The following is a 26,923-nucleotide window of genomic DNA, read 5'->3' on the forward strand; positions in this document are numbered from 1 at the left end:
AAAGGAGTGGGAAGGCAGAGGGTGGGGGTGAACCACCAAGCCCAGTCAAAGCCAATCCAATTGGGGCGAAGGGGGGAGCAAGACGGCCTGCCATCCCCTCCGCTCACCAATAAGGTTGAAGGGCCCACACTTAAATAAAGTGATAAAAACCCCCATCATGAAGAGATCTTCAAACTAGATCAACCGGTGAGGCACTGTCAGCTAACATCAGGGGCAGCCAGTCAGGAAAGCTGAAAGTCCGTCGCAGGGCGGCTAAGTCGGGACAGTCCAGTAAGAGGTGAACCACAGTCAACATTGATCCTCAACAACAGAGAGGGGGGTCCTCACGACGGATGAGATAACCGTGAGTCAGCCGAGTACAGCCGATGCGAAGCCGGAAAAGGATGACAGAGGCTTTACGAGAGGCCTGTAAGGAGGACTGCCACATAGTTGTAGAATCCTTTATCGCCCTGAGCTTGTTTGGTGAAGAAAGAGAGTGCCATTCTGCATTCCAAAGTCCCAAAACCCGACAACATAATGCTGAGCGAAGGTCTATTTCCGGAATGCCAATAGCAAGAGATGGCCTGTTAGTAGCCAATTTAGCCAGTTGATCAGCAAGTTCACTGCCAGGGTTCCCAACATGGCCTGGAATCCACATGAAAACCACTGAGCATCCATGCTGATCAAAGAGTCCTGGATAGCTACGACCAACGGATGGTGAGGGAAGCATTGGCTGAAAGCGTGCAAACTGCTCAAGGAGTCACTACAGATAGTGAAGGACAGTCCTGAGCAGAAGAGGACATGGTCCAGTGCGTGCAAGATGGCTACCAATTCTGCAGTAAAAACACTACAGTCATCTGACAAGGAATGAAGTTCCGTGTGTCTCGCATAGGTGTAAGCATAACCAGTGTGACCAGCAACCATGGAGCCATCAGTATAAATCACTTCTGAACCCTGGAATGAACTGAGGAGACAGTAGCATTGGTGGCAAAGGGCCTCCGGAAGGATAGAATCCTTTGAATTGATGGAGAGATCAAGACAGAGCTGTGGCCAAGAGACGCACCGCAGAGACGTGGCCAAGAGAGGGGTATGTGCGTGAGTGGAGAAAAGAGGTGGTAAACGGAAGTGCTGGAGCTCAGAAAAGAATGACTGAATGCGGGCAGCCACGGTAAGCCCACATCGTGGCCGCCACCGCAGGAGGTTGATCTCCATGTCTGGATAAAGGAGACCATAATTAGAGTGCTTTGAGGTTCAGCGAACGCGGAGCGCGTAAGATATCAGCTGTTGTTGGTGCAAAACTCACAGTGGTGGAATACCCAGACTCAAGAAGCGATGGGTGTTCACCACCTTGAGGGATTGGCCATCAAGGAACAGGTCTGGATGGGGATGGACTGTACAGCGATGGCAGAAATGCATAATGCACGACTTTACCACCGAAAACTGAAAGCCATGGGGGAGGGTCCAAGATTGCATCCGGTAGATTGCCCCCTGTGGACAGCGTTCTGCAGCACCCATGACGGAAGAAGTGACGTAGATACAAAAGAGGGGGACACTGTCGGCCCCGCAGTCACCACCAGTCACCACCAGTCTATTAATGGTGACGAGAAAGAGAGGGACGCTCAGCGCAGAACCCTATGGAACACCATTTTCTTGCCTATGGGAAGTGCTGTAGGAGGAACCAACTTGGACCCGTAAAGAGCGACAAGAAAGAAAGTTACGGATAAAAACGGGCAGAGCACCACGTAAGGCCCCAGTCATGAAGGGAGGTGAGGATGTGGTGGCGCCAAGTGGTGTCATAGGCTTTATGCAGGTGAAAGAAGACTGCAATGAGGTGTTGCCGATGGGCAAAAGCCGACAGGATAGCAGACTCCTGATGGACTAAGTTATCCACCATAGAGGGACCACGGCGGAAACCACCTAGAGTCGATGACAAAAGGTCACTGGATTCAAGGATCCGAAACAGTTGCTGACTCACCAGGCATTCAAGGAGCTTGCAGAGGGTGTTGGTAAGGGTAATTGGACGGTAGCAATCCAACTGAAGAGGTGGCTCCCCAGGCTTCAAAACCGGAATAACAATGCTTTCCTGCCACTGGGTAGGAAATACCATCTCACTCCACAAACGGTTGAAAAGGGTCAATATACAACAGTGGCCAGCCACCGACATGTGTTGGAGCATTTGGTTATGTATCCAATCGGGTCAGGTTGCCGTGTCGGGACAAAGGGCGTGGGCGCTGGTGAATTCCTACTCACTAAATGGGGCATTATAAGGCTCCAAGCAGCGAGAAACGAAAGACAAAGGCAGTCGTTCTGACCACTCTTTAAGGAGGACGAACATGGGCAGATACTGAGTTGATGCAGAGGCTTGCGCAAAGTGTTGAGCAAAATGCTCTGTGGCGAAGTCCGGATGGGTAAGGACAACACCATGCACAGGAATTACTACAATGCCAGTAGGAGGACGACAGCCAAAAATTCGCCTGAGTTTTGCCCAGACTTGTGAAGAGGGGGTGTGCGGTCCTATGGCAGCCCATATTGTTCTCAGCAAATCCATTTCTGAAATATGATTAGGTAATGGGCCAGGGCGAGGAATCGTTTAAAGACCATAAGGAGAGCAGTAAAAGGGTGCTGCTTGAAGAATTAAAGTGCATGACGGCGGTCTTTTATGACCGCAGAAATTTCTGGAGTCCACCAAGGGACCATCTTCGGATGGGGGGAACCCGAGAAAGAAGGGGTGGCTGAAACAGCTGTGGCAAGAATGGTAGCAGTCAAAGTCTGTGTAGACTCATCAATACTACTGTGTGGTAGTACAGGGGGAATGGTAGCAGAGGAGAGGGCACCTCAATCAGCTTTAGAGAAGGCACACCTGGGAGGGTGATGGAGCGAGATACAATGAAGGAAGGTCAAAACAATCAGGTAATGATCGCTGTCACATAAGTCATCGTGGACACCCCACTGAATGGAGGGAAGAAGGCCAGGACTGCAGACAGGGAGGTCAATGGTAGAGAAAGTGCTGTGTGCCACACTAAAGTGTGTGGGAGCGCCGGTGTTTAGGAGACAGAGGTCAGAGCGAGATACAATGAAGGAAGGTCAAAACAATCAGGTAATGATCGCTGTCACATAAGTCATCGTGGACACCCCACTGAATGGAGGGAAGAAGGCCAGGACTGCAGACAGGGAGGTCAATGGTAGAGAAAGTGCTGTGTGCCACACTAAAGTGTGTGGGAGCGCCGGTGTTTAGGAGACAGAGGTCAAGCCCTGCCAGAACAGCTTGAACTGTCCTGCCCCGGGCAGTAGTCGTGTGACTACCCCAAAGAAGGTTGTGGGCATTAAAGTCCCCTAGAAGCAGGAAGAGAGAAGGGAGTTGTTGAAAAATGGTGGTTAGGGCAAGGGATGTGGGCAACCTGTCAGGTGGGAGGTAGAGATTACAGATTGTGACTGGAGTGGCCAGATGGACCCCGACAGCAACTGCTTCCAGAGTGCTATGGAGGAAGAACCCATTTACTAACAATGTCCTTGTGAACCAACCTGCAAACACCACCAGAAGCCCGCAAGGGGCCAATCGGTTTCGAAAGAAAGTGTGGAACCCACAGTGGGTGGGTGAGTAAGAATTGACAAAATGGGTCTCCTGGAGAGCAATACAAGCAGCAGAGTAGGAGGAAAGAAGGGGCTGCAACTCCGGGAGGTGACACAAATAGCCATTACAACTCCACTGGAGGAGTCTCTAGCTAGATTCCAAATGGGAAGTGAACGGACTGGAGCCGGTCATGCTGCCAAGTCACCATCCGTCACCAATAAGGATGGGGTAATGTCCATATAGGTGGGGTCAAACTCTGTTGATTCATTGGCTGGAGGAGGGGAAGGCGGCACCTCAAGGGGTACCAGACGGGCCTTGCCCTTGATCATATGTTTCTGCTTCTTCTCTTGTGAAGGAAGAGAAGGGCAGACTGCAGCGAAGTCAGGCACAGAATTACACCTGGAAATCTTGGCGCCCACTAGCCATGGATCACGCAGCTGATGTGGAGCTGCAGATCGCCTTTTAGGGGAGTGCAGGGAAGAGGAGTCCCAGGAGGGAGATCCAGTACCAGCTACCGAAGAATGGGAGTGCTTCTCTGGTGGGGGAGGGGAAGCAGCACCTGAAGGGGTGGGTATGGGTACTGATTGGGAGTGGGAGTGGGAGAGTGAGGGTGAGGAGGAAAGTGCGGGGCAAATTGGGCGGGGCTTGCAAGAGGAGGGGGTAGGAGGGGGAATGGACATAACTGAAGCAAAAGTAGAAGTTAGACGCACGGGATGGAGCCGGTCAAATTTTCGACAAGCCTTGGTGTAGGTAAGTCGATCTACAGTCTTGTACTCTTGAATCCATTATTCTTTCACATACACCCGGTATGCTGGTGAGCGTGGAGGATGCTGCGCATTACAATTGATGTACACTGGCGGGGGAGTGCAGGCACTCCCCTCATGGAGTGAGCGTCCAGAGGCACCACAGAGGGGATCATTGCTGCAACGGGAAGACATGTCCAAACCGTAAGCATTTAAAGCATCTCATTGGTGGTGGAATGTAAGGTTTTACATCACACCGATGCACCACGACCTTTACCTTCTCTGGGAGGGTATCCACTCGAAGTCCAGGATAATCGGTGTGATTGTTTTTCGGGCCTTGCTGTACACAGCGGATAAATCTGACTCCTTGCTGCTTGAGGTTTGCACAGAGCTCCTCGTCACTTTGGAGAAGAAGATCCCGGTGGAAAATTATACCCTGTACCGAGTTCAAAGATTGGTGGGGTGTAACGGAGACTGGGATGTCACCGAGATGGTCATAAGCACGCAGGGCTGCAGATTGGGCAGCAGAAGATGTCTCTATGAGCAAAGAACCGGACCGCATTTTACTCATGGATTCCACTTTGCCATACTTATCTTCAATTGTCTTCACAAAAAACAAAGGTTTGGTCGTGGTAAAACTCTCAGCATCTGTCCTGGTACAAACCAGGTACCGATGGAAAGGTTTCAACCCAAGGTGGCGAGCTTGACCCTCTTCCCAGGGGGCGGCCAGGGAGGGGAAGGCCGAAAGATCAAGTGTCACGTCTACTACCACTCTTAGAGACGGCCACAGAATGGCCAGGATGTTGAAGCCTTTGTCACTTCATATGCACGGCATCCACCCTAGTACCACCCACTCCGACCAGGGGCTCACCCCATGGGCACCACCCAGCCACAGAAAGGGCCGTCTGGCATGGTGGCCATTGCCTGGAGTTCTGATGCTGTTAAGTGATGAGCATTAACTCCTTGGCATACACGAGGCGTTAACAGCTCAGGTACTAGCATTGTGATGCCTGTGTTGTCAGGGAGCTCAGCCAAGTGGGCACGTAACGGCCCTACCACACGGACTGGCTACTGTGGTGGTGACCTAGCAGGAAGGGGGATAGGGTGCAAGGGGAAAAAGGAGGGGAGGGGGAAAGGAGCCTGCACCATGGAAACTAGGTAGGGAGTTCATTCTCAAATGGCTCACACTGAACGGAAAACATTGCAAATGGAGGTCAAACCCCAAGGGGACCAAAAAAGCCAAAAAGGGGATGGAAACAGCAAGGTAAACAATAGCACATACAAAAACAAAGCCAGGAGGATAGTCAGGTCGATATAAAGAAGACCACCATGAGGGAGATGAGGGGGCAGGGAGAAAGGAACAAGGACAGGGAAGGAGAGGAACAGGGACAGTAATGCAGTCTGGAAAAAGGAAGGAGACTGCAATAGTTTGAGGCCCTGTGCACACCACACACGTACCCACAAAAGGACTGTGGACCCCCTGGGGAGGATATGAAATGGAATGAGCATGTAAGGTTTGTAGTAGGGAAGGCAGATGGCTGATTTCAGTTTATTGGGAGAATTTTAGGAAAGTATGGTTCATTTGTAAATAAGACCGCACATAGAACACTAGGGCGACCCATTCTTGAGCACTACTTGAGTGTGTGGGACAAGTAAAGCAATTCAGAGGTGGGCTGCTAGGTTTGTTATTTGTAGATTCAATAAACACACAAGAATTATGGGGTTTCTTTGGGAACTCAAATGGGAATCCCTACAGGGCAGGCAACATTCTTTTTAACGAACACTACTGATAAAATTTACAGAACCGGCATTTGAAACTGACTGCAGAACCCTCCTGCTGCCGCTAATGTAGGAGTGTGACGACAAGAGAAATTAGGGCCCATATGGAGGCATATGGACAGCCTTTTTCCCTCACTCTATTTGCAACTGGAAAATAACAATAAATGACTAGTAATGGTACAAGATACTATCTGCCACACACCATACAGTGGCTTGCCACATACGTACGTATATGTACAATCAATAAAGGAGACTGAATTATGAACTGTTCCATAAGGGTCTTAGTCACCTTGCACACACTTGGCTAAGACAGTTGTATTCAGATCTCGCCAATGTACTGTGGTTACTGTATGTTGAATTATAAGACTGGAAGTGTTAATAATGATTTATTTATAGTTGCAGTGAGGAAAGTGTACCTTCTGGGTGCATCCGGCAGTTTGCAGAGCACTCATATACTTTTCCAATGCCTTGAGGACTGCATTTTGGTTACTTTTGCTTACAACTAGGAGTCAATCAAAATGCAATGAACTGGAAGCAAATTAAGCAAAAGCGAATTAATATAGGAAAAAATAGCATTTTCACTCTTCCAGAGAAATGTCAGCTGCAAGGATATTTTGATTTGATCGTTTCACTGTCTGCTGCATGTACTAGAACTAAAAAATTTACTCTTTATCATGTTTTATGTTAGAAGTGATATCTGATATCCTGGAGACTGTCAGACTTTTATTGTTTTGTGATTGCAGTTTACACAGGTGACAAAATTCTAATTAGGCAAGTGGGAGACGACATTCGACAACTTTTCTCAGAGAGGCAGCTGTGGAAGTTGAGAATGAAACTGTCTTGGTCACTTCAATTTCTTTCTTTTAAAATTGCATTCCTGCTCCAAGTAGGGTGATTGCCTGAGCAGTTTACACAGAGGTCTTCTATTGAGCACAATGACCCTGCTTCATGGGTGTCACTTCTGCCTTTCCCATGTGCTGCCTAACCATGACACCCTAGTGTTGCGTCACCAAATCTTCTGACATTTATAGCAAAGCATTGGACTGAGTGCATGAAGTCTTGACTTCAGTCATAAATCTGGCCTCGATGTGCTCTGGAAGGATAGTCAAACTGAAAGTTAGGGTGAAAATGGCAGTCTTCTGCAGCTCACCATTAATTCACCTCGCCATGTTCCAAATTTCTGTTACAACTTCCTTTTCCCAGTGTTCTTGTGTTTCAGCAGAGTCCATGTCCTTGATATCTCTAAATCTTACAATACCCATACTGAAGTATAAAATGTTTTACTTTCCTCTACTGCTATAACATATTGACTGAAGTCCTTAAGAGTTCAGAACTGTGGTCACTTGGCAAGACAGCAATTTCGACCAAAGCCTTTCTATTGTGAAGTCTATTCAGCCTAACTTTTTGATAATCAAACAATGGAAAATCCAGGATGGAATATAATAATATTCTAAGTAAAGTTGCCACTCACCATATAGCAGAGATGTTGAGTCGCAGACAGGCACAACAAAAAGATTTTCACATTTAAAGCTTTCATCCAATGGCCTTTGTCAACAATACACACACACACACACACACACACACACACACACAACTGTTGTGTGTGTGTGTGTGTGTGTGTGTGTGTGTGTGTGTGTGTGTGTTGACAAAGGCCATTGGCCAAATGCTTAAGTGTGAAAATCTTTTTGTTGTGCCTATGTGCAAATCAGCACCTCCGCTAACTTTTTGATAATGTAGAAGAGGGATACCCCTCTTCTCTTTACCACAATAAAAACATTCTGACACTGTTTTACCCTGTTACAATTGTCAGTGTTCGCCTTACTTAATGAAATAACAAAGGGACTATACCGTCAAGCTCTGTTTGTTTTGGGGGTGTTAGTGGTCTCTAACAACACAACCCACTGTGTAGAAATTGTTTATGTTTCCAATGTTCCACGATGTTGCCACAAACAGATAGGGATCTATACAGTCCACACAAGCAGAGCCCTGCTAGCCTCGGTACGCCTTATACAACAAGGTCTATACATCCTTGCAATCTGGGTAGTTAAGTTAAGACCCTCGGTAATAAGAGACTAGCAGCGTTTAACAGCTGGATGAACCTTTGGGGAAGGGGGAGGGGGGGGGGGGGGGGGGGGAGAGAGAGATATTTAAGACAGTCAGGAGTTAGACTTCCAGCATGGAAAGAGAAATGGCTCTCCAAACACTCACAGCCCAGTGTTTGCCAATCACATGCTCACAAAATAGTTTTAAGCCATTTGATGGTTTCACTCTTTCCACACACCTGAGGATGCCACTCAGAATGAGATCTATGGGAACATTCAGTCTGAATGACAAAACCTTGCATCTTCCCTCCTTAAGATCTTCATTCTTCTTTCTTCCTCCTCTGTTTCCACTTCTCTTTCAGTCATTCTTTCTCTTATCTCTGACTCTCTAACTGACCTCTTTAGCACCTGAGAATCCTCGGGTTTTCCAAATTCATATCATTCCAAACTCCTCTAATAATCGTGTATACCTTCTTTAATAATTCAAAGCTCACCTGTTGCATCCTCTTGATCTATGAACAACTCTTTCACCTATTTACAAATTCTCAGATTTTAATGAAGGTTGCCCCCAAGTTTCCCCAAGTGAAATTTGCAAATATTTCTGATTTCCAGACAAGTTTTAGCATTTTTCCCTGACAAATTTTGAGATCCCAAGGGTAAGTTAAAACATAAGTTGACAATCTGTCTTTGCAGTTACAGTACAACAAACAATAGTGCAAACAAGGAAATATCTTAAAAAAACTTGCAAGCAGATGGTGTTTCCTGACATGAGCAAAAATCTTCAGTACTAACATCAACATCATTTGTGACAGATGGAGAAAGCAAGCCAAATGGTTTGTGTATTTTATTAAGATCACTGATGTTATTTTATTCAATAAAACAAAAAACATTTGGTGACACAAATACGCATTTACTTGGAGTCACAAGGCAGATTTAAAATACCTTCACTGATTTCAGAAGTAACCTCAGAGAAAAGTCGGCCTCTTGAAAGAAGTGTATAAGACGGGGAAGAAGTGTGTAAACTAACACTGTAGGTGACCGCCAATAAAATGTTGGTTCTATTATGCTTGTTATTGTCAGTTATAGCCCACTGCATTATACCTACCATTTTACAGGTATTGTGAGATTTTTTCTTTTGAGAAGTACATGAGTACATAGCGTACAAACTGTCAGCAACTGACACAATTTTCTTCTTCTTATCATCCATACTTTCTAACACATGAAACACTTTTGAAGTGCCAAATGTACTAGCAAAATAAAATGTCTATAAAACGCCACACTGTACAACATACTTGCGGTGAGACAGTTGCAATTCCTGAAATCCATTGCCCATGGCCTCTGGCCTAACACACACACACACACACACACACACACACACACACACACACACACACACACAGCCTGCGGCCAGATGGGAGCGACTACATCCGAAGAGCAGAGTCTGCATGTTAGTGCAAAGCGAATGGCTTCTGATCAGCAGGCCCATACCATACAGATTCCTGCTGAAATGGCCTGCGGTTTTGGCCCGTCGCAAAAAATCCACTTGTGTGGCCAGCTATTCATGAGACACAGAAAGCATGTTGATGAAATGAGACCATGGTGGTCAATCCATGCAACAGATAACTTGTTCAAAAACTCTGAGAAACAATAAGAATAATAAGGATAGGTAGCAACTCACTGTACACATGATTGCTGAGCCACACACAGGCACATAGAAAAGACTATCACACTCTCACAACTAAACTTTCAGACATAGCTCTTGTTAGAAAACAAGAGCACGCACACATATTCACACAATCATTCAGATAAGCCCCATGCACACATGACCATCATCTGCAGTTGCTGCATCTACAGTCTCTGAGAATCAGATCCAAACAAACCAGTCCTCATAACTCCCTGCCTCTCATCGGCAGCTGCTAGGCTAGTAGCAAGAAGTGGTGGCAGCACTGACTGCAAGCTGAGCGGAGTGGTAGGTTGGGGAGAAGCAGTGGGCATGATAGAGAAGGAAAACGGTCCCTTCTAAAGACCACATCAGTAGTGTGGTAAAGCCTGATGAGGTGATGGAGAAGTGAAACAAAAAAATAATGAATACAGTAAACACGAAGACAAATCAGTTTCTTATTCCTACTAGTTCTATATGCATGGAAAAAGTTTATACAACTCAAGACTTTGCTTTTTAACTATTTTCTAATACACTACCTTTTCAAGCACTGGAGTTGGGAAAGATATGACAACATTACTTACTACTTAACTCTACAGCCCTTGAAGGGCCTTGGCCTGCATCACAATATCCTGCCATTCTATCTGCTCCATGGCTTTCCATATCCATCCTCTGACACCCAGCTTTTTCATGTCTTCTTCAACTCCTTCCACCCATCTCTTTCTGGGGCATCCCCTCTGCCGTCTGCCTCCAGCCTTGCCATCAAAAATCCTCTTACATGCTCTGTCTTCTTCCATTCTGACCACGTGCCCTGCCCATCATAGTCTTCTTATTTTAGTGGTAGTGACAACGTCAGGTTCTTCAAAAAGGTGTTTCAGCTCTGCATTCGTACAAATGCGCCAACCTTCTTTATCATATATTGGGCCATATATTTTACTTAGCACCTTTCTTTCCCATATGCTACGGATCCTTTCCTCATTTACAGTCATGGTCCACATTTCGGCACCATACATACAAACTGGTCTTATAATTCTTTTGTAAATGAGGATTTTGAATTTTTGTGATAGAAGTGAACTGCCAAGCACGGATAATGCAGCAAAGTAGCACCTGTTACCTGCTGCTATTCTGGCTTTCACCTCACTGCCAATGTCATTTGTCTCCGTGATAGTCGACCCAAGGGACTTGAAGCTTCTCACCCTTTCAAACTTCGTCGGCTATCCTGAGATTTGGTAGGTTTTGGTTGGTTGGTCACTGCCATATACTTGGTCTTTTTGACATTGACTGTCAGGCCAAGTTCCCTTGCACCTTTCTCCAGTTGTTGATAGGCTTCACCTAGCACAGCAGAGTTTCGTGCGAGTAATGCCACATCGTCTGCATAGGCTAGGTACTGCAGTGAACGATTTAAGAAGGTTCCTCCTTTATTTAACTCTGTCTGACTTATGACTTTTTATAAGCAAAGGTTGAATAGCAGTGAGGAGATATTGTCACCCTGTTTAAGTCCCTTCTTCACTTCCACTTCTCTGGAGATTTCGCCCTGTATTTTTACTTTACAGTTGGTTTCACTGAGGGTCATCATAGAAAGTTTAATGAGCTTCTTAGGTATTCCAGCCTCTTCCATTACATTCTGCAATGCCACTCTTGAGATGCTATCACAGGCTTGTTTAAAGTCAATATAAAGCTGTTGTATGTTAATTTGATGATTATAACATTTTTAAAGTAGTATGCACAATGTGAATATCTGGTCAGTTGTAGACCTATTTCTTCTAAAGCCACTCTGATAGTCTCCAACTCTCTCTTCCACATATGGAATAAGCCTGCTGGTTAGAATCTTGGAGAAAACTTTATACGTAGTATTTAGTAGGGAGATTCCTCGATAGTTCTGGCAGTTTAATGTATCTCCTTTTTATGTATAGGGCACATTATAGCTGTTTTCTACTCATTTGGCATGCTCTCCTCTTGCCAGATATTCAGCATTATTTTAATTGTTTTCAACAGCGTTTCCCCCCCACCATATTTGAGAAGTTCGGCCTGGATCAGAGCTTCTCCAGGCGCCTTATTGTTTTTTAAGGTCTTAATGGTTTGCATCACTTCCCTCAGTGTATGTTCTGGTGTTAAAACCTCTGGTCCATAGTAAGTTAGTTCCACCAGTTCCTCTCGTTCTAACCCTTCTACTTCTGGGTTCAGTAACTCTTTGAAGTATTCTGCCCACCTGTCAAGTATTTTATTACTCTCCCCTATCAAATCCCCTTCTTTGTTCCTACACATATTTGTTCTGGCTTGGAACCCAGTCTTTCCTTCTTTAATATTTTGGTACATTTCACGACTTTGCTTCTTTTCCCCTACCTGTTCAATTTCTTCTAGTTTTTTTCTTTTCTAGTGCTCTTTTCTTCTGTCTGCAGACCCTCTTCACTACACGGCACTTTTACTTATATTCATTCAGATTAACTCAAGTTCTTCTCTGCAATAATTTCATTTGTGCTATATTATGTTCCTCAATTCTTCTCATACATTCTTCATCAAACCAATCTTCCTTCCTTTGAGCCCATTGATGTCCTACAACCTCTCCAACTGCCTCGAGGATTGCAGTCTTACATCATTTCCACATTACTTCTATATGTTCATTTGATGTGTGTGTCTCATTCTCAATCCCCTCTCCTATTTTTGTCTGATATGCTCTCCGCATTTGTTCTAACTTCAGTTTCTTAATGTCAAACCTCTTTTTTGTGGCCTTTTTTTTTACTCAATAGTGAGATCCTTTGTCTATATTTAATAATCACTAGATAGTGATCTGAATTGCAGTCAGCTCCACGTTGGTTCCTAACATCCATTATGTCCGAGCCGTGTCTCCAATCAATCAATATATGGTCTATCTGATTTCTGGTTCACCCATCAGGTGAAATCAATGTTTTTCGTGCATTTTTTGTGTGGGAAACATGTACTGCCGACAGTCATGTTTTTGCTTATAGCAAAATCTACAGCCCGAAGTGCATTGTAGTTTGATATTTCATGGAGGCTATGTCTTCCTATAGTTGGCTGAAAGGCCTCTTCTTTTCCTATTTTTGCATTCAGGTCTCCTATTAATATCTTGACATCCTGTTCGGGAGCCTGATCATGCAGTTGTTCTACCTTGCTATAAAACTCGTCCTTTTGTTGTTCATCTGCCTACTCTGTGGCTGCATGTACAGTCATCATTGTAATGTTGAAAAATTTTCCCCTTAATCTTAATATGGACATCCGTTCAATGATTGGTTCAAAGCACATCACCACATGTTTCAGTTCTTTGGCGACCACAAAACCTGTTCCAAAGGTATTCATCCTCCCGCCACTATAGAAGATAGTAAAATTTCCTGCGTCCATTATGTCACTCCCCTTCCATCTAATTCCCTGGAGAGCCAATATTTTTATACTGTAGTTGTTTACTTGCGTTAGCAGCCGACGTAGGGCTCCAGCTTGGTATAGGCTCCGCACATTCCATGTTCGTATGTACATATCTCATATCCTTTTTTTTGTTTGCTGGGGTCATCATCAAAATATCTGTCCGGCTTATTCCTTTGCTAGCATTCGCAACAATTGATGTTTTACAGGGGGAGATTGTTAATCTTCTGCCCAACTGTTTGGCGGGTTGGCCCTTACAGCTCGCAGGGCAGCTGGCTCCATGTTCAGGGGAGCATCCTTAGCCTTTGTAGATCCCTCTACTAACTGCAAGGCAACTGGTGATTTGTATCGAGTTTACTCCCTTAGGGAGACTGGCTTCACCACGCCTCCCTGCCCTATGCTGTAGGATGTTAAGAATGATAAGGGAAAGGGATAGGCTTAGGATAGGATATGACAACATTAGATGCCGTAAAAACTTAGCACATGCTCTACTGAGACAAAAAAAGAAAAATAATGAATCAGCATACTTACTTGTAGGACGGCAGAGCACATCCTAGAATAACCAAGGTCATACCAATTGACCCTGCGAAGGCCAATGAAACCAACCTAGAAAAGACAAGTACAATATAAAACATATACAATGAATATTAATATAATGTACAACTCCAACTTTCAAACACAGAAAAACTTTTTTTCCTTCCTATGAAAAATGCTAAAAATCTGCTGCTTTATTTACAAGCTGGCAACTGTCTATTCAAATATTCGTACATCACAGAATATTAGAGGAGGAACATTATTTTCTTACACGATATCGCCTCGTCAGAGAGCTTAAATTTTATTAAATCACATTTACTTCTTTCAGAATTATTTAAAAAATGTACAGAGAGGGGTCACATGTAATACACACTACTTCTGTGAGAAAAGTATATTTAGCAACAAAATTGCTCACTGCACATTACAAACTAAATATGAATTCTCATTAACTCTAGTTACAGGTGTTACAGCAAATCTGGAACAAAGTTCTCTTTTCACTTCATTTTCAGTGACATGATTTCAAATCTCTTGAAAATAAACTGTCAACTCATGAAAATAGTGCATTGGTTCAGAAGTTCAATCTAGAGCAATGTATTTTACAGTGAATAATCATACTGACCGTGCTATCTAAACACACCTCACAGCATACCTGAAACCTTACACCTGACAGCAGCCCCTCCAATTTCCCAGATCTTTCCAAATCATTTGCCACCCAATAACTGGAATTTCAGGACCTCACTGAAAAGTTAGATGAAGCCTAAAAACATAAAAAGATCCACTAGTGTTCAAAATATGAAGCAATATTAATTACACATGTCCCTGATTGTAATTATTTTGCCACCAGAGAGATGTTATATCCTTATCCTTCAGTGTCCTCTCAACAGAAGTTTTCTAACAGTTATGTAAATTTAAATGAACTTAATATCATTCATTAATGGACACAGTAAACCACCATGTTAAGAGCAAAATCCAATCCCCGATATCCACACTTAATATCTCATTTTCATTCCCCCCCCCCCCCCCCTACACACACACACACACACACACACACACACACACACACACACACACACACACCACTTCAACGCTGCAAACAATTAACATATGTGACTAATAGCGTCAAGAAAACACACTGAAAGCAGGCTTAATTGAGAAAGAAAAAAATACTTAAGGTTCCAAAAAAAATTACAGTGCACATCCTTTAGCCTATAAAAATAGTTAAAAAAATGTGCAGCCTACCTAGTGGATATTAATACATTACACAAAGAAGGAATTAGCAAGCCAGTCTGCCAAACCCAGAGGATTCAGTCTCGCCATTAGCTAACTTAATGGCAGGGCCTCATATTATATAACACCTAGCCTCTTATTGTTCTTATGTGGCCACATGGCGAAAGCTCTCAATATGATTATTTGAACTGACAAACATTTCTTCAGCGTCATTCTCAGACATTTCTGCTTAAACTCAACAGGTACCTCAACATAGCGTGATGAAATGCAGCACAACAGTACATTGTGAAAGCTATCATTTTGTTAACCCAAATCCTAGAAAGTAGCTATCAGCCTCCACAGAGGAAGGGTATCATTAGTTTTACTGTAAAGGCGGGTGTGGAGGAGGTAGGCGTGCTGTGAAATAAAACAAAAAGGTAACCAAAATGAAGGCAGTTTATTCAAAAGTGCATATCTTTGCATTTCTGTGAAATCAAAATTTGCTGCTAATTAACATCATCTCATAATCAGCTACAAGACAGAACCACTGATCCACAGTGGCCCTCCTGAGGTTGTCCAGCAAGTGAGGGTTGTTCCTGCGACGAGACATTGCAAGTTTCAATAGACGCCAAGCATTCCAGATTGGGTTCAGGGCATCACATAAAGCAAGCTGTTCCATTTGGCTGATTGCCACCTCTTGGAAGAAAAGAGTGTTTCATAAGGTAGGCATGCTGTACTCTTGCATTATCATCTTGAAGAATGAATGCATCAATGAAACATTGCCAGTAGAGCAGGGTAATGGGATGGGGGATACTATCCCAATACTACATAACAGTCAAATTACACTGTACAATGATGAGAGGTGTCCAACATCCAACCATGATCCTGGACCAAATATGAAATATGCACCTCCCATGTGAACCCACAGGATTGTGTGCCTAAGATTTGTATTAGTACCTGGTCACCTCCATACCTATGATGATCATCAGGTGTCAGATAAAGTCTCCCTTCATCGGCGAATAGAATGCGGTGCCACTGACCCTATAGAGTTGGACAACACGGTGGAGTATCCTCACCTAACACTACACAGCTGTCTAAGTACCTTGTATAGTGATAAAAGGCGCTTAACATCCGTACATAATACTGGCCCAAATACAACACATTGTTAATATAGCAAAACCTTGTATCTCGAAAATACAGATTTTACAGGAAACTAAAATAACTTTCTAATACATACAGTTTTTAACTGATACTAGCCATACTACTTTATAGAATGGCTAGTATCAATTAAAAACTGTATGTATTAGGAAGTTATTTTAGCTTCCTGTAAAATCTGTATTTTTGAGATACAAGGTTTTGCTATTAACAATGTGTTGTATTTGGGTCAGTATTATGTATAAATGTTAAGTGCCTCTTATCATTATACAAGGTACTTTGACAGCTGTGTGAGATGTTGAATCATAAACTAAAGTAACAATATCTGCTGCTCGTATTATTCGGCAATTTTATGGTATTTTGAAAGTTTTCGGTACACAACAAGACACGAGTTTTGGCACTCAAATAGATTTTAACTGAGCATGAAACGAATTTAAAGCCTTTTCACACAAAAATAAAAGTTGTAGAGAAGTTATTTATCTTTTTTTGCAATTTGTTTGATATTATTTCTAAAGAATACCTTCTTAAAAAGGATGATAGTCTCTTGCAATAACTGGTTTTATAGAGATCTGTGCAGAAATTCCAACTGGTACTGTGTACGGATTTTCTAGATACACGGTGATATACTGGGGCATCATGAAAGTAATTTCCAATCCTCTTCAAAACCCAGTTTATATTCAATAGCCACAGAATGGATTATATCTGAGCTGATATGTCTAATGCATGAATCTGCTACTTTATTCCTCAGACAAATTTATTTATAGTACAAAACTTCAGGTGCCATGCAATGCCACCTCGGACACCTCTGGGCAGATGAAAGTCATGTTTGAGCATTTGGCACCATTACACAGAGATGTCTTTGAAAAGGTCATGTCATACGCAATTCATTTTACACTGGACACTGTTTGCCACATCTTGCTTCCTTTATCACATCAATATATACTGCCTGACAAAACTAGTAAAATGCCAAGAAGACATGGTCAGATGTCAATGTAACTTCCCACATGTACACAGCATCAGGCAAGTAAATGATTAGAATTGCAATTCCTTGTGACCACTAGAACGGCCACTGGAGGGCATTTGTGTTGTTCGTGTTTAGTGTTGTGAGCAGGCTTGGTAGGGAGATGCTACATACTAGTGAGAGAAAATGTTATCTACATCTGGCAGAGTTTGAAATGGGCGTTGTTTTGGGTCTCCATGTGGTCGGCTTATCAAATCATGCAATATCCAGATTTGTGGGCATTCGGATGTGACAGTGGCCTGACGTTGGATTGTATGTGAACACGAAGGCAGGAATACTCATCGACAAGGCTCCAGTCAAGCACACTTGACCACCACAAAGAAGGATAGCCATATTGTGCACCAAGCACACTGTAATGTCTTCACATCTGCACCTGTCTTGTGGGAAGAAGTAATGGACTCCCTCCAACTTTCTATGATATTTGCATCTTGGTTGAAGACTAACAGCAGCTAGACTAGGGAATTACCATCTTGTGTGTTGGCTGCATTTAACGCCACAACACAAATGGCTGCAATTGGAGTGGTACTGTGACTGGCAACCCTGGACCATTGATGAATGGCACCACACTGTGTTCAACAATGAATCGTGGTTTTTCGCAACTCTGGATGACCATTGTCCGTGAGTGCGGCGTGACCCAAAAACAGGTCCCATTCTTCCAACGTTTTGTAGAGGCACAGTGCTGTCACTCCTGGCATCATAGTATTGGAAGCTAGGGAGCTGTCTTCAGTTCATGGCTGATGTTCACTGAGGAAACACTGACACCACAACAGAACATTACAGATGTCTTGCATCCTCATGTTTCACTTATGAAACAGTATCATGGTTCCATTTTTGAAAAGGGCAAAGCTTGTCACACGTGGTATGTGTTGCTATGAACTATCTGTATGATGTTGAGGTACCCCCATGGCCAGCAAGATCTCCAGTTCTGTCACCTACATAAGATGTGGGATCAGCTCGGATGTCCATTTGGTCCTAGTGCCAGTATCTAGGATATTGAGAACCAGTTACAATAGTTGTAAGCCAGCTTACTCCACTAGAGGATACAACAACTCTAAATGCCCTTTGAAGTGAAACAGTGGATGCACCCCAGCCAGAGAGGGTACAAATCATTCTGGCAAGTGGGTTTGTATTGCAAGTTGTTTGTAAATTTGAATCTATTTTGTAATCACTGAAATAACAACATGTACCCTTTCAACCTGTGAACTTTTATTTCATTTCCTCCTCCCCTTGCAGATGTTTCACTTTTTTGTCAGACCGTGTAATCAGCTGGGGAACAAAAGATTATTACATTGCCACAATAATGAAAGAAGCCCCATAAATTTCCAAGCAAAAACATTCTTCTGAGGTACAAGGTTTCACACCTTCAGATTCGAGTCTTAAAAGATACGAGGTCTTGACACTTTGCTAGAGACTAGTTACGCATACCTGCACTCGGCCACAGGAATTTTGTCTTGTGCAGAACACATTTCTTATTGTGTAGAACCATTTAACCCAAAACTGACAATTACTGAGTTATGAGGTTTCAATGATGATAAACACCTCCCAACTGAACCCATGGGACTGTACGCCTAAAATGTGTTTTAACCACCTCACTTTTCTATGACTATCAGGTAGCAGATAAAACCTCCCTTAACCAGTGAAGAGAATGTGATGCCACTGACCCTTCCACAGGCTTGATAGCACAAGCTCTTTTGCATTCTCATTAGATTAGCTGAGCCACAATTTGCAGGTACTTATGGTCACCTAGTGGTGTTCATTCCAAGCAAACACAACTACACAGGTTACTTTTGTTATGAATCCACAACAGCAGTTGAATGGTTGTATTAAATTGCATGGCTCCAGGCATGTTGACAAACTGGCAGTGTACACAACACATATTCAGGGTGGGAACTATGGAAATCATGAGGGTGGTGGTACAAAACTATCCCCTCTCTCTCTCTCTCTCTCTCTCTGAGGACGTGCTTAAGTGACCATAACATTGTCAGATAGAAAGTTCAGTTAAAATTGATACAAATGTGTGTGTACACAGTGGAGTAAGCTTTACTGCACTGTAAGGTAAACACACATTTAAAGTGTCTGCAGCTTCTATGTTACGTGCTGCTGTTGGTAATGGTTTGCATGATGAATGATACAAAGTAAAAACAACGAATTGTGAGTTGGATATGGTAGCCATTCACAGTAATCATTTGTAATTTCCTATACTTTGTAAAAGAAGTTAGCTGGTATTGGTTTACTCACAGCAATTTAAACTCAGCTATTAGATCCCAAACCCAGCCATAACACCAGAAATTGTGATGTATTCTGAAGAAGCTGCCAATTATTTGTGTCAGTCAAGATTACAAATTTAATCTCTGCTCATTTCACTTGCAGCAATTAAAGTCGTGCCATTAGGGCCCAACCTACACACTAGACACTGAAATCACTATGTATTTGGAAAAAACAGCCGAATATTTGTGACAACCAAGACTGTTAGATTATCAATCACCTTTCTTTTCAGAACACTTAGCATGTACAACTCATATAATTTGTTTTACTTTTTGTGTAGTAGTGAAGGATTGTTCAATCAAGCGTTTAGTTGCATGCAAATCAAGGGCAATTAATAGAGTCTTTTCGGTAGCAGTAAAACTGTACATTTATCAATAATATCAGAGACTAATAGATTTATAAGTATTTGTGTTCTCGTTGACCAAAAATCACACCCCATTGTTGCTTGAGATAAGAAGTTGTCTATATTATAACATTTTTGACACACTCTGGCTCATTAACAACTTAGTTTCACTTAGATGTAAATTATGAAGTACATGTATCACTGCTTACTAAATGTGTAGTGAGTAGTTTTGATAAGAGAAATACTGGCAGCAATTCAGTGAACATCGTGATCTCAGATATGTTTAGAAAATTGTGGTGTGAACATGATCAGTATTGTGATTTGACAAAACCTGTAAAGCACAACTTACAATACTGGTAACCACCTATACAGCCTACATCACCCGGAACATCAGTAGATGTGTGTTGGAAGTGGATGTTTTTACAAAAGAGAAAGGACTATGGGAGAACTCTCCAGAGAGTGTAAAGGTGACCGTTTTGCTCTCTTCCCATGCTAGAGGTACAGCCCCATATCCTTTTCCCCAATGTTTGAATTACTTACAAACAGGGTCAGCTAATGGCTTGTGATGTGTTTACTCTTTAAAACATCAGCCAGAGAATTTTGCTAGGGCTTGCAAGCTACTGATGTTAACTGGATTAGCCTCATTTTGACTCAGGGTCTGGACCTGGCAGAAACATTCCCTTTGCCGTTAAATAAAAATAATACACTTAACTAAATTGCCAAGCTTCCTCACACAGACTACACTCCCCTCCAATAATATGAAATAGTGTAACATATTCTTGGATGTCTTCTAGTGATGAAGAATACAAAGCTGCTGTGAAATCAATCATTAAGGCTTAGCGCTGTGCACACAGTACATGCGGCGTTCAGCGAAACCAAACAATGCTCCGGAAAGCACTGTGTGTAGCTAATGTTGACTGTGTTCAGAAGGCTGCAATGGGGAATTTGATTCTGCTACAGTTGTTATACACCTCGCTACAGTTGTAATACGCCTGATAGCCAACTTGACAACAATACTTCGAAGAAGCCAGTAAGGAAGTCTGTACATCTCACAAGCGCAGCTTTCTGTCTGTCTTCATTTGATCCACTGTATAGCAGTGTGCTAATTATTACACAAGAGAGAACGGTTAACAAATGAATGAAGCCTGTGCTCCATAATCAAGTGTCTGGTGTTACACTTTTCTAAAAAGATGATAGTACTTGCAATATTACTGTCCCGCCGTAATCAGCCACACAATGTTACAACTGAATGAATGAGAGGTTTTGCAGCACCATGAGAAATCACTTCTAGAGGCCTATGATAATTCTGTAATGAATAAAAACTGCATACTATAGATTCCGAAGGGGTTTGGAGGGGGGAGGGGGGGGATGCAGTGCTCCCTCTTGCGGAATTTCGAGTTCCATGCCTTCAAAATGGGTAAACTTGCAATGAGGAACTGACAATTCCCAGGGATATTCCAGATTAGGGCATACAGCATCATCGTTGTCAATTTTCGTGAATAAATAATTTGACAAGTATAAATTTATGTTCTCATAGTACCTAGCCTCCCTGGTTAACCAATGTTGGCAGTTACGTTGTTTTGATGGCCTAGTGCTAACTTTAGTAACAGTAAATTACGCCAACACAATTTAAGAATCACCTTCATTATGGAACAGTACAGGATTCATTAAGTATATTGTCAACCACATCTTGAATATCCCTCAATGTTGTATGAATCGGAAGTTGCTGATATTTGCTCTTATGGAAAAGTAAGGTAGCTGGGAAATATGAAAGTAGTTGTGCTATGCTGCAAGCACCTCATTACTATTACGTTCATAATATGGTTAAACTGTTAAGTCTTCTACTGACATTGATTTATCTGTAGCTCCTTCTCCATAGTCATGTGTGTTTTTGTTTATTTTCTAGTCTGTGTTCTATATTTGAGGACAAGTTGAGTTTTCATGCAGTTTTTTTCTCTGTCTGGAGAACAATTTAAGTCATATTTAATCAGTGTTTTAATTACATACATCACAGTAGAACTATTAAAAGGCACATACAATACGGGTGATTTCACAGTTTACACCTACTAGCAGTATCAGAGCAGCAGCAGCAGTACATCTAGCCTAGATATGGTGAATGCACTGGGTTAGATTGAAAGGCATATTTGTTAAGAGTTAGGTACAATCATTCAGAGTTGAGATTCTGTTATGAAGGGTGATTAATACCTGAAAATCAACTGGCACAACTTCAATGTAAATGTGTGAGCAAACTTCATATCTGTACTTCAGTAGGCCTAAACAAAGAGTAACCAGCAAACTGAACCTGACAAGCTCCCAGAACTCCAAAACATAAACACAGTTTGCTTGACAGTTTACTGGAGGGTTTTCTTCTCACAGCAACTTGCTAAACACTCAAAGAAAGAGAGTAAGTATGGCGGCACAGTGATAATTTTATAGAAAGTGAGATCAAAACTATTGAAAAGCAGAGAATGAAGGTAGGGACTGTGAGAGGCGTAGACGAGGGGGATAGTAGCAGTAGAGGGACAGATTATACTTTCATCAAAAATAACTTTGTGGCTGATGTTTAAGTGAGTCAAATTGTAGGAGCCAGGCATCTGTCAATCACAGCTTTATGTCTGGCTCCATGTGCTCACTGTGTTGCCTATTGTTAAGCAGGCTGTAAGACATGTAGTGTAATCTCCCTAATCATAACATAGCACAGGAGGGCATACTTATGTATATCAACAATGTATGCAGAAACTGGCTATGTTAACAATGCACACATGTGGCAACAACCGCTGCGCACCACCATAAGTTCTGTTCTGACTGCTACTTTAGCTGATTTTTGCTGAATGTTGCCTTGGCCTGTACATTGTCTGTTTAATGTTGAATTTCCCTCTGTATTGAATCATTTATAAATCGCATAGAAAAGTCACTCTGCTTTTAAACAGTTTTTTAGTAGCACATGAATATGAAAATGTGGGACAAAAAGTGTTAATAATAATTTCAAGTCTAGTTGTATCAGAATGCTTCTAATCTAAATTGACAAACTCTCAGAATCCAAATGATAAGTACTACAAGTCATCTTGGTGTGACATCCTCTGAAAGTGACCTGTATCTTTCGAAGAAGAGAGGGGTGTTACACTGCAGGTACTGTTGTGGTGTAACACACCTCTACTTCTAAATAAATAGATCACGTTCACAAGATGTCACAGTAAGGTGATCTGTAGTATTTATAATATGGATTAATCAGCTGATTAAGAACAGAAGCTCTCTGGTACATCTGCACTTGCAATTTTTATTTACACTTTACATCACACAGTTTCATAATCAGATGCCACTAAATAACTGTTCAAAAGTAAAGCAACTTTCCTGTGAGAATTTATACTGAATATGCTACAGAGATAGATTCACACAATAAAACAACAGTATGTCAGGCCCAGACAATGGTCAGTGGAACAGAGGTCCAATAACAATCATAACAGAAATCACACTGGCACGCGCATGTATCAGCATGTGGCATTTACCGACAACTCTGTTCCCACCAAAAACATCGGTCAATCAGGAAGTTACTTTAATCAAAGTATAGCATGAGGTATGTAAGTCCAAATATACAACCTTTGTTATGCAATCCAAGTAATTCCGGGTGTGAAATTTTGGTTATGAAATCCATGTCACACTAGGTGCAAAATTTTTGTATGCAATCCAAGTCATTGAAGGGGCAAAGAAAGACAAGCCTGTTGAACTGCTGATAAGTTGCTTGTATGGCATAGAACAAGTGCAGTGTTGCTAACACAGGGCACAGACCTCTGTTTCCCAGATGGCGTAGGAATAGGAGGAGGAGGAGGAGGAGACAGACTGTGTGGAGAAGTTCAATACTGGGCAACCCCCTGACGCAGGAATATATCAGTGTTACAGCTGTCACTGGATTTGTCAGGATATCTCAGAAAATATACAGTAAGAATCAGGCAAAGAAATTTCACACCACATGAGCTATTATCAGCAACATATAGGAAGTTTTCAGATCTTTAAATAAGATAAAAAAAATTACTGAAGAACGAACACCAGACCGAGTGTAGAGCAAGAGCAATATGATTATAGTTGGCGTTTCACCAAATACAGTGTGTATGCTTTTGTTCAATTCTGAATTTGGTACAATTGCCTCCATTCTTGAGTACTTAAAGTGGGTAGGGCGGACAGCAGGCCAACTTGGAGCAGGAGAGGCATCACAGGACATTTAAATTTCCACTGTCCATACTTTCACAAATAAATTCATAAAACTTACTCAGCATGACCAGGAAGGATTCAGGATTCACACTCATAGCTGTGGAAGTTCAAAAACATAACAAAATAATGTTTTTACATGTGAAATTTCATCATTTTTTCACTTACTATTGGCTGCATTTGTTGCTGAAGTACACTTTTCTTCATAAGTCAGAGAGATTCTTCGATGAATTTTGCACAGCATGTAAACCATACTTACAGGTGTAATTTTCCACATCTATTAAAAAGTGTGGTAAAAATTGAGAAAATTACCTATAAAATTTAAGTTTTTTTTCTAAACACAAAGTTTAAAATGTAACAGCTAATTCAATGTTTGATAAATTAAATAAATTCTAGAGTTTCATACATCTGTAAGTATGGTTTGTATGCTGTGCAAAATTCACCAAAGAATCTCTCCTACTTTTGAAGAAAAGTGTACCTACAGCAACAAATGCAGACAATAGTAAGTGAAAAAATGATGAAATTTCACATGCAAAAAAATTATTTTGTTATTTTTTTGAACTTCCTCTGCTATGAGTGTGAATCCTGAACCCTTCCTGGTCATTCTGATTAAGTTTTATGAATTTATTTGTAAAATTATAGCCAGTGGAAATTTTAATGTCCTGTGGTGCCTCTCCTGCTGCAAGTCAGCCTGTTTGACATCCTAGCCCCCTTAAACACATCTGCTAGTCCCTCTTTGTGTAATTGCAAATTATTTAACACACACATTCCTGTCATCATTCCTACACAACACACATTACATAATGACACAGCTCTCACTCTACACACTTACCAGAAAATGGGTTAATGGAACACATTTGTAACACCTTCTTTTGCTAATGGTAAATATTAAATTGAAGAACTTAACAAAGCAATTCTGATACCAGGCATGTAAATTTACTATAACACAACTGAAATAGGCCTAATGTATAACCAACAAAATGAAAAACTGTAAGAATTAACAATCTGCTCAGAAAAGTAGTTGACAAATTTAAAAATTACAGTAAGATCCCAAAGTCAGGATTCTGTTTTTTACTATAAACTACATAGGCCTATTGAAATTCATTCCACTTGCAACTAATATGGAAAGATTTTTCTTGGATGATTCTGCAGAAGGAATCATTACTCTTTTTTAAGAGTAACTTTTAACTATAGGAGCAATACACATGCAATCAAAGGAAGTCCATTGCTTCTCTCCAATGAATACTGGCTAACCAAACTTTTTCAGTAGGTTTTCATGGATTACTTAGTCATCTTACTCTGCATAAGAGCCAGTTATTTTATTCCAGCAGGCTCTGAGATCAAACACAGGTGACCTTACACTACGTCACACTTTGAACCCTCCCCCCGTTTCAATCTGATTTGAATTCAACACATTCGGTGAACACACCAACATAACCTGCAAAGGTATTTAAATGATTTAAGCAATATTTTTCGTATGCAAACACAATCTTCTGAATGAATTCAGATTTACTTTCTTTGCCAACAACTACATCTATTTTACAATTATGTGTCGTGTGTGCCTATGCAAGCTTAGTCCCAGGTATCCACTTTGCTAAAAAGAACAGACTGGTATTGGAAAGCAAACGAAATAACATTCCCGGCACTCATTTCTAAATCCCTGTGTTACAGAAGTTTACATTCATAGAAAATCGATTTAGACTTCGAGCTTCACTAGAGTACGAGACTGAAATGGGAAAAGGTACCCTGTTAACCACGTAACTGTCTCTAATTAAAGCAATTCATGGTAATTCACTGGATACCTTACACAATGATTATTTGACTTTATTCGTATATTGAAATTAAATAGACTATTTACTGCCATTATAAGCACGTTCTCTAAGTTATTATCAAGCTAACCTGAATGCAACATTAACCATCTGCTTCCAGCAAAATACTAACGGCAAGAATTTGTACACAAAATAAAACTAGTACAAGCATATAAAATGTCAATAGTAAAATTGGCAGTACTTACGCTGTGTATCCATGGCAGCGTCACGAAACAATGAAACAGTAAAACGAATTAGTTACTGTCACACTTAAACTAAGCAGTGAAAAAGAAAACACAAAAGCACTGTATTAGGTAAAACGTCATTAGAAATGGAGATAAACAACAACAAATGAATTAAACACTAACCCACATGATGAACACACTTATCACGAAAATCTGAAAATTTAATAGTTCTGTAGACTCGACTAGCATCAAACTTAAATTATTGTCACGTAATGATCAGCTCATTCTGATGCTTATGTTCAATTTCACCAGCACGTACGGAAGGATCACAGGTATGTTATGTCTGACTTATACTTTACGTAATAAGAAAGTAACCAGATCACGGATTTTCCGCTCGTTAGCTTAAAATCAACTCTTCTTAATGCTAGCAACAACAAATTAAGATTCATTTTCATTTATAATTTCTCTTATTATTGGTACTCACCTTTAATCCCCGCCATCTTCAAGTAGTGACAAGTGACAAACTGCTAAGAGTCATGCGACGAATCCACTACCACTCCTCTATAACCTGTCAAGCCTTGTTGTGTCATGGGCATTAACAGGTAGGCCTAATCCTGCAATTACGTAAACAGGTGTGGTTTCGCTGGAGTAACTTCCAGTACCGATGTAACCACGATCGAGCTATAAAAATACTATTTACTCACTAATATATATTTAGCCGCTGATGGAACTATGTATATATAACCTTTGTGAAATTGCGCGGGAGATTGAAATGTGGTACAGGGTATTCCGGTCGGTCAGATCTCATGAACTTATGTACAGTAATAAAATACTATGGGAAGCCGTTAAGTTGTTGTTGTATTATATTTACATTGTCACTTAAGAAACTGATCTTGTTATCGGGCGCCGAGACAGGCATTGTATGATTTCAAATGTATGAAATTGCATCGTGCAGCATCTTTAGTTCTTTAAAGGCAACTAACCAAATCAATTTGACACATTACACAATGCCTATCTTACATACGAGCAACTCCCCCAAGCCAGGGCTGGCTTA

At 41.6% G+C, this 26,923-nt stretch overlaps 1 protein-coding gene across 5 annotated transcripts in view; it reads right to left on the minus strand.

The window, feature by feature from the left end:
• Positions 1 to 25,909, minus strand: part of LOC126484351 (leptin receptor gene-related protein) — a 39,204-nt gene extending 13,295 nt beyond the window's left edge. For 2 of the 5 annotated variants that reach the window (XM_050107815.1, XM_050107814.1), the window contains exons 1-2: positions 25,776 to 25,810; positions 13,681 to 13,755 (exon numbers count right to left, since the gene is read on the minus strand). In XM_050107815.1, the coding sequence (XP_049963772.1) occupies positions 13,681 to 13,755; positions 25,776 to 25,795 (95 nt within the window). In that variant the 5' untranslated portion in view covers positions 25,796 to 25,810. Of the gene's footprint in view, positions 1 to 13,680; positions 13,785 to 25,775; positions 25,811 to 25,890 lie in introns of those variants that run through there. The other 3 variants (XR_007587840.1, XM_050107813.1, XM_050107816.1) reach the window with 2 other exon arrangements.
• Positions 25,910 to 26,923: the final 1,014 nt, after the last annotated feature.

Source organism: Schistocerca serialis, chromosome 6 (genome assembly GCF_023864345.2).
Source record: "Schistocerca serialis cubense isolate TAMUIC-IGC-003099 chromosome 6, iqSchSeri2.2, whole genome shotgun sequence".
In the NCBI taxonomy this organism is placed as follows: domain Eukaryota; kingdom Metazoa; phylum Arthropoda; class Insecta; order Orthoptera; family Acrididae; genus Schistocerca; species Schistocerca serialis.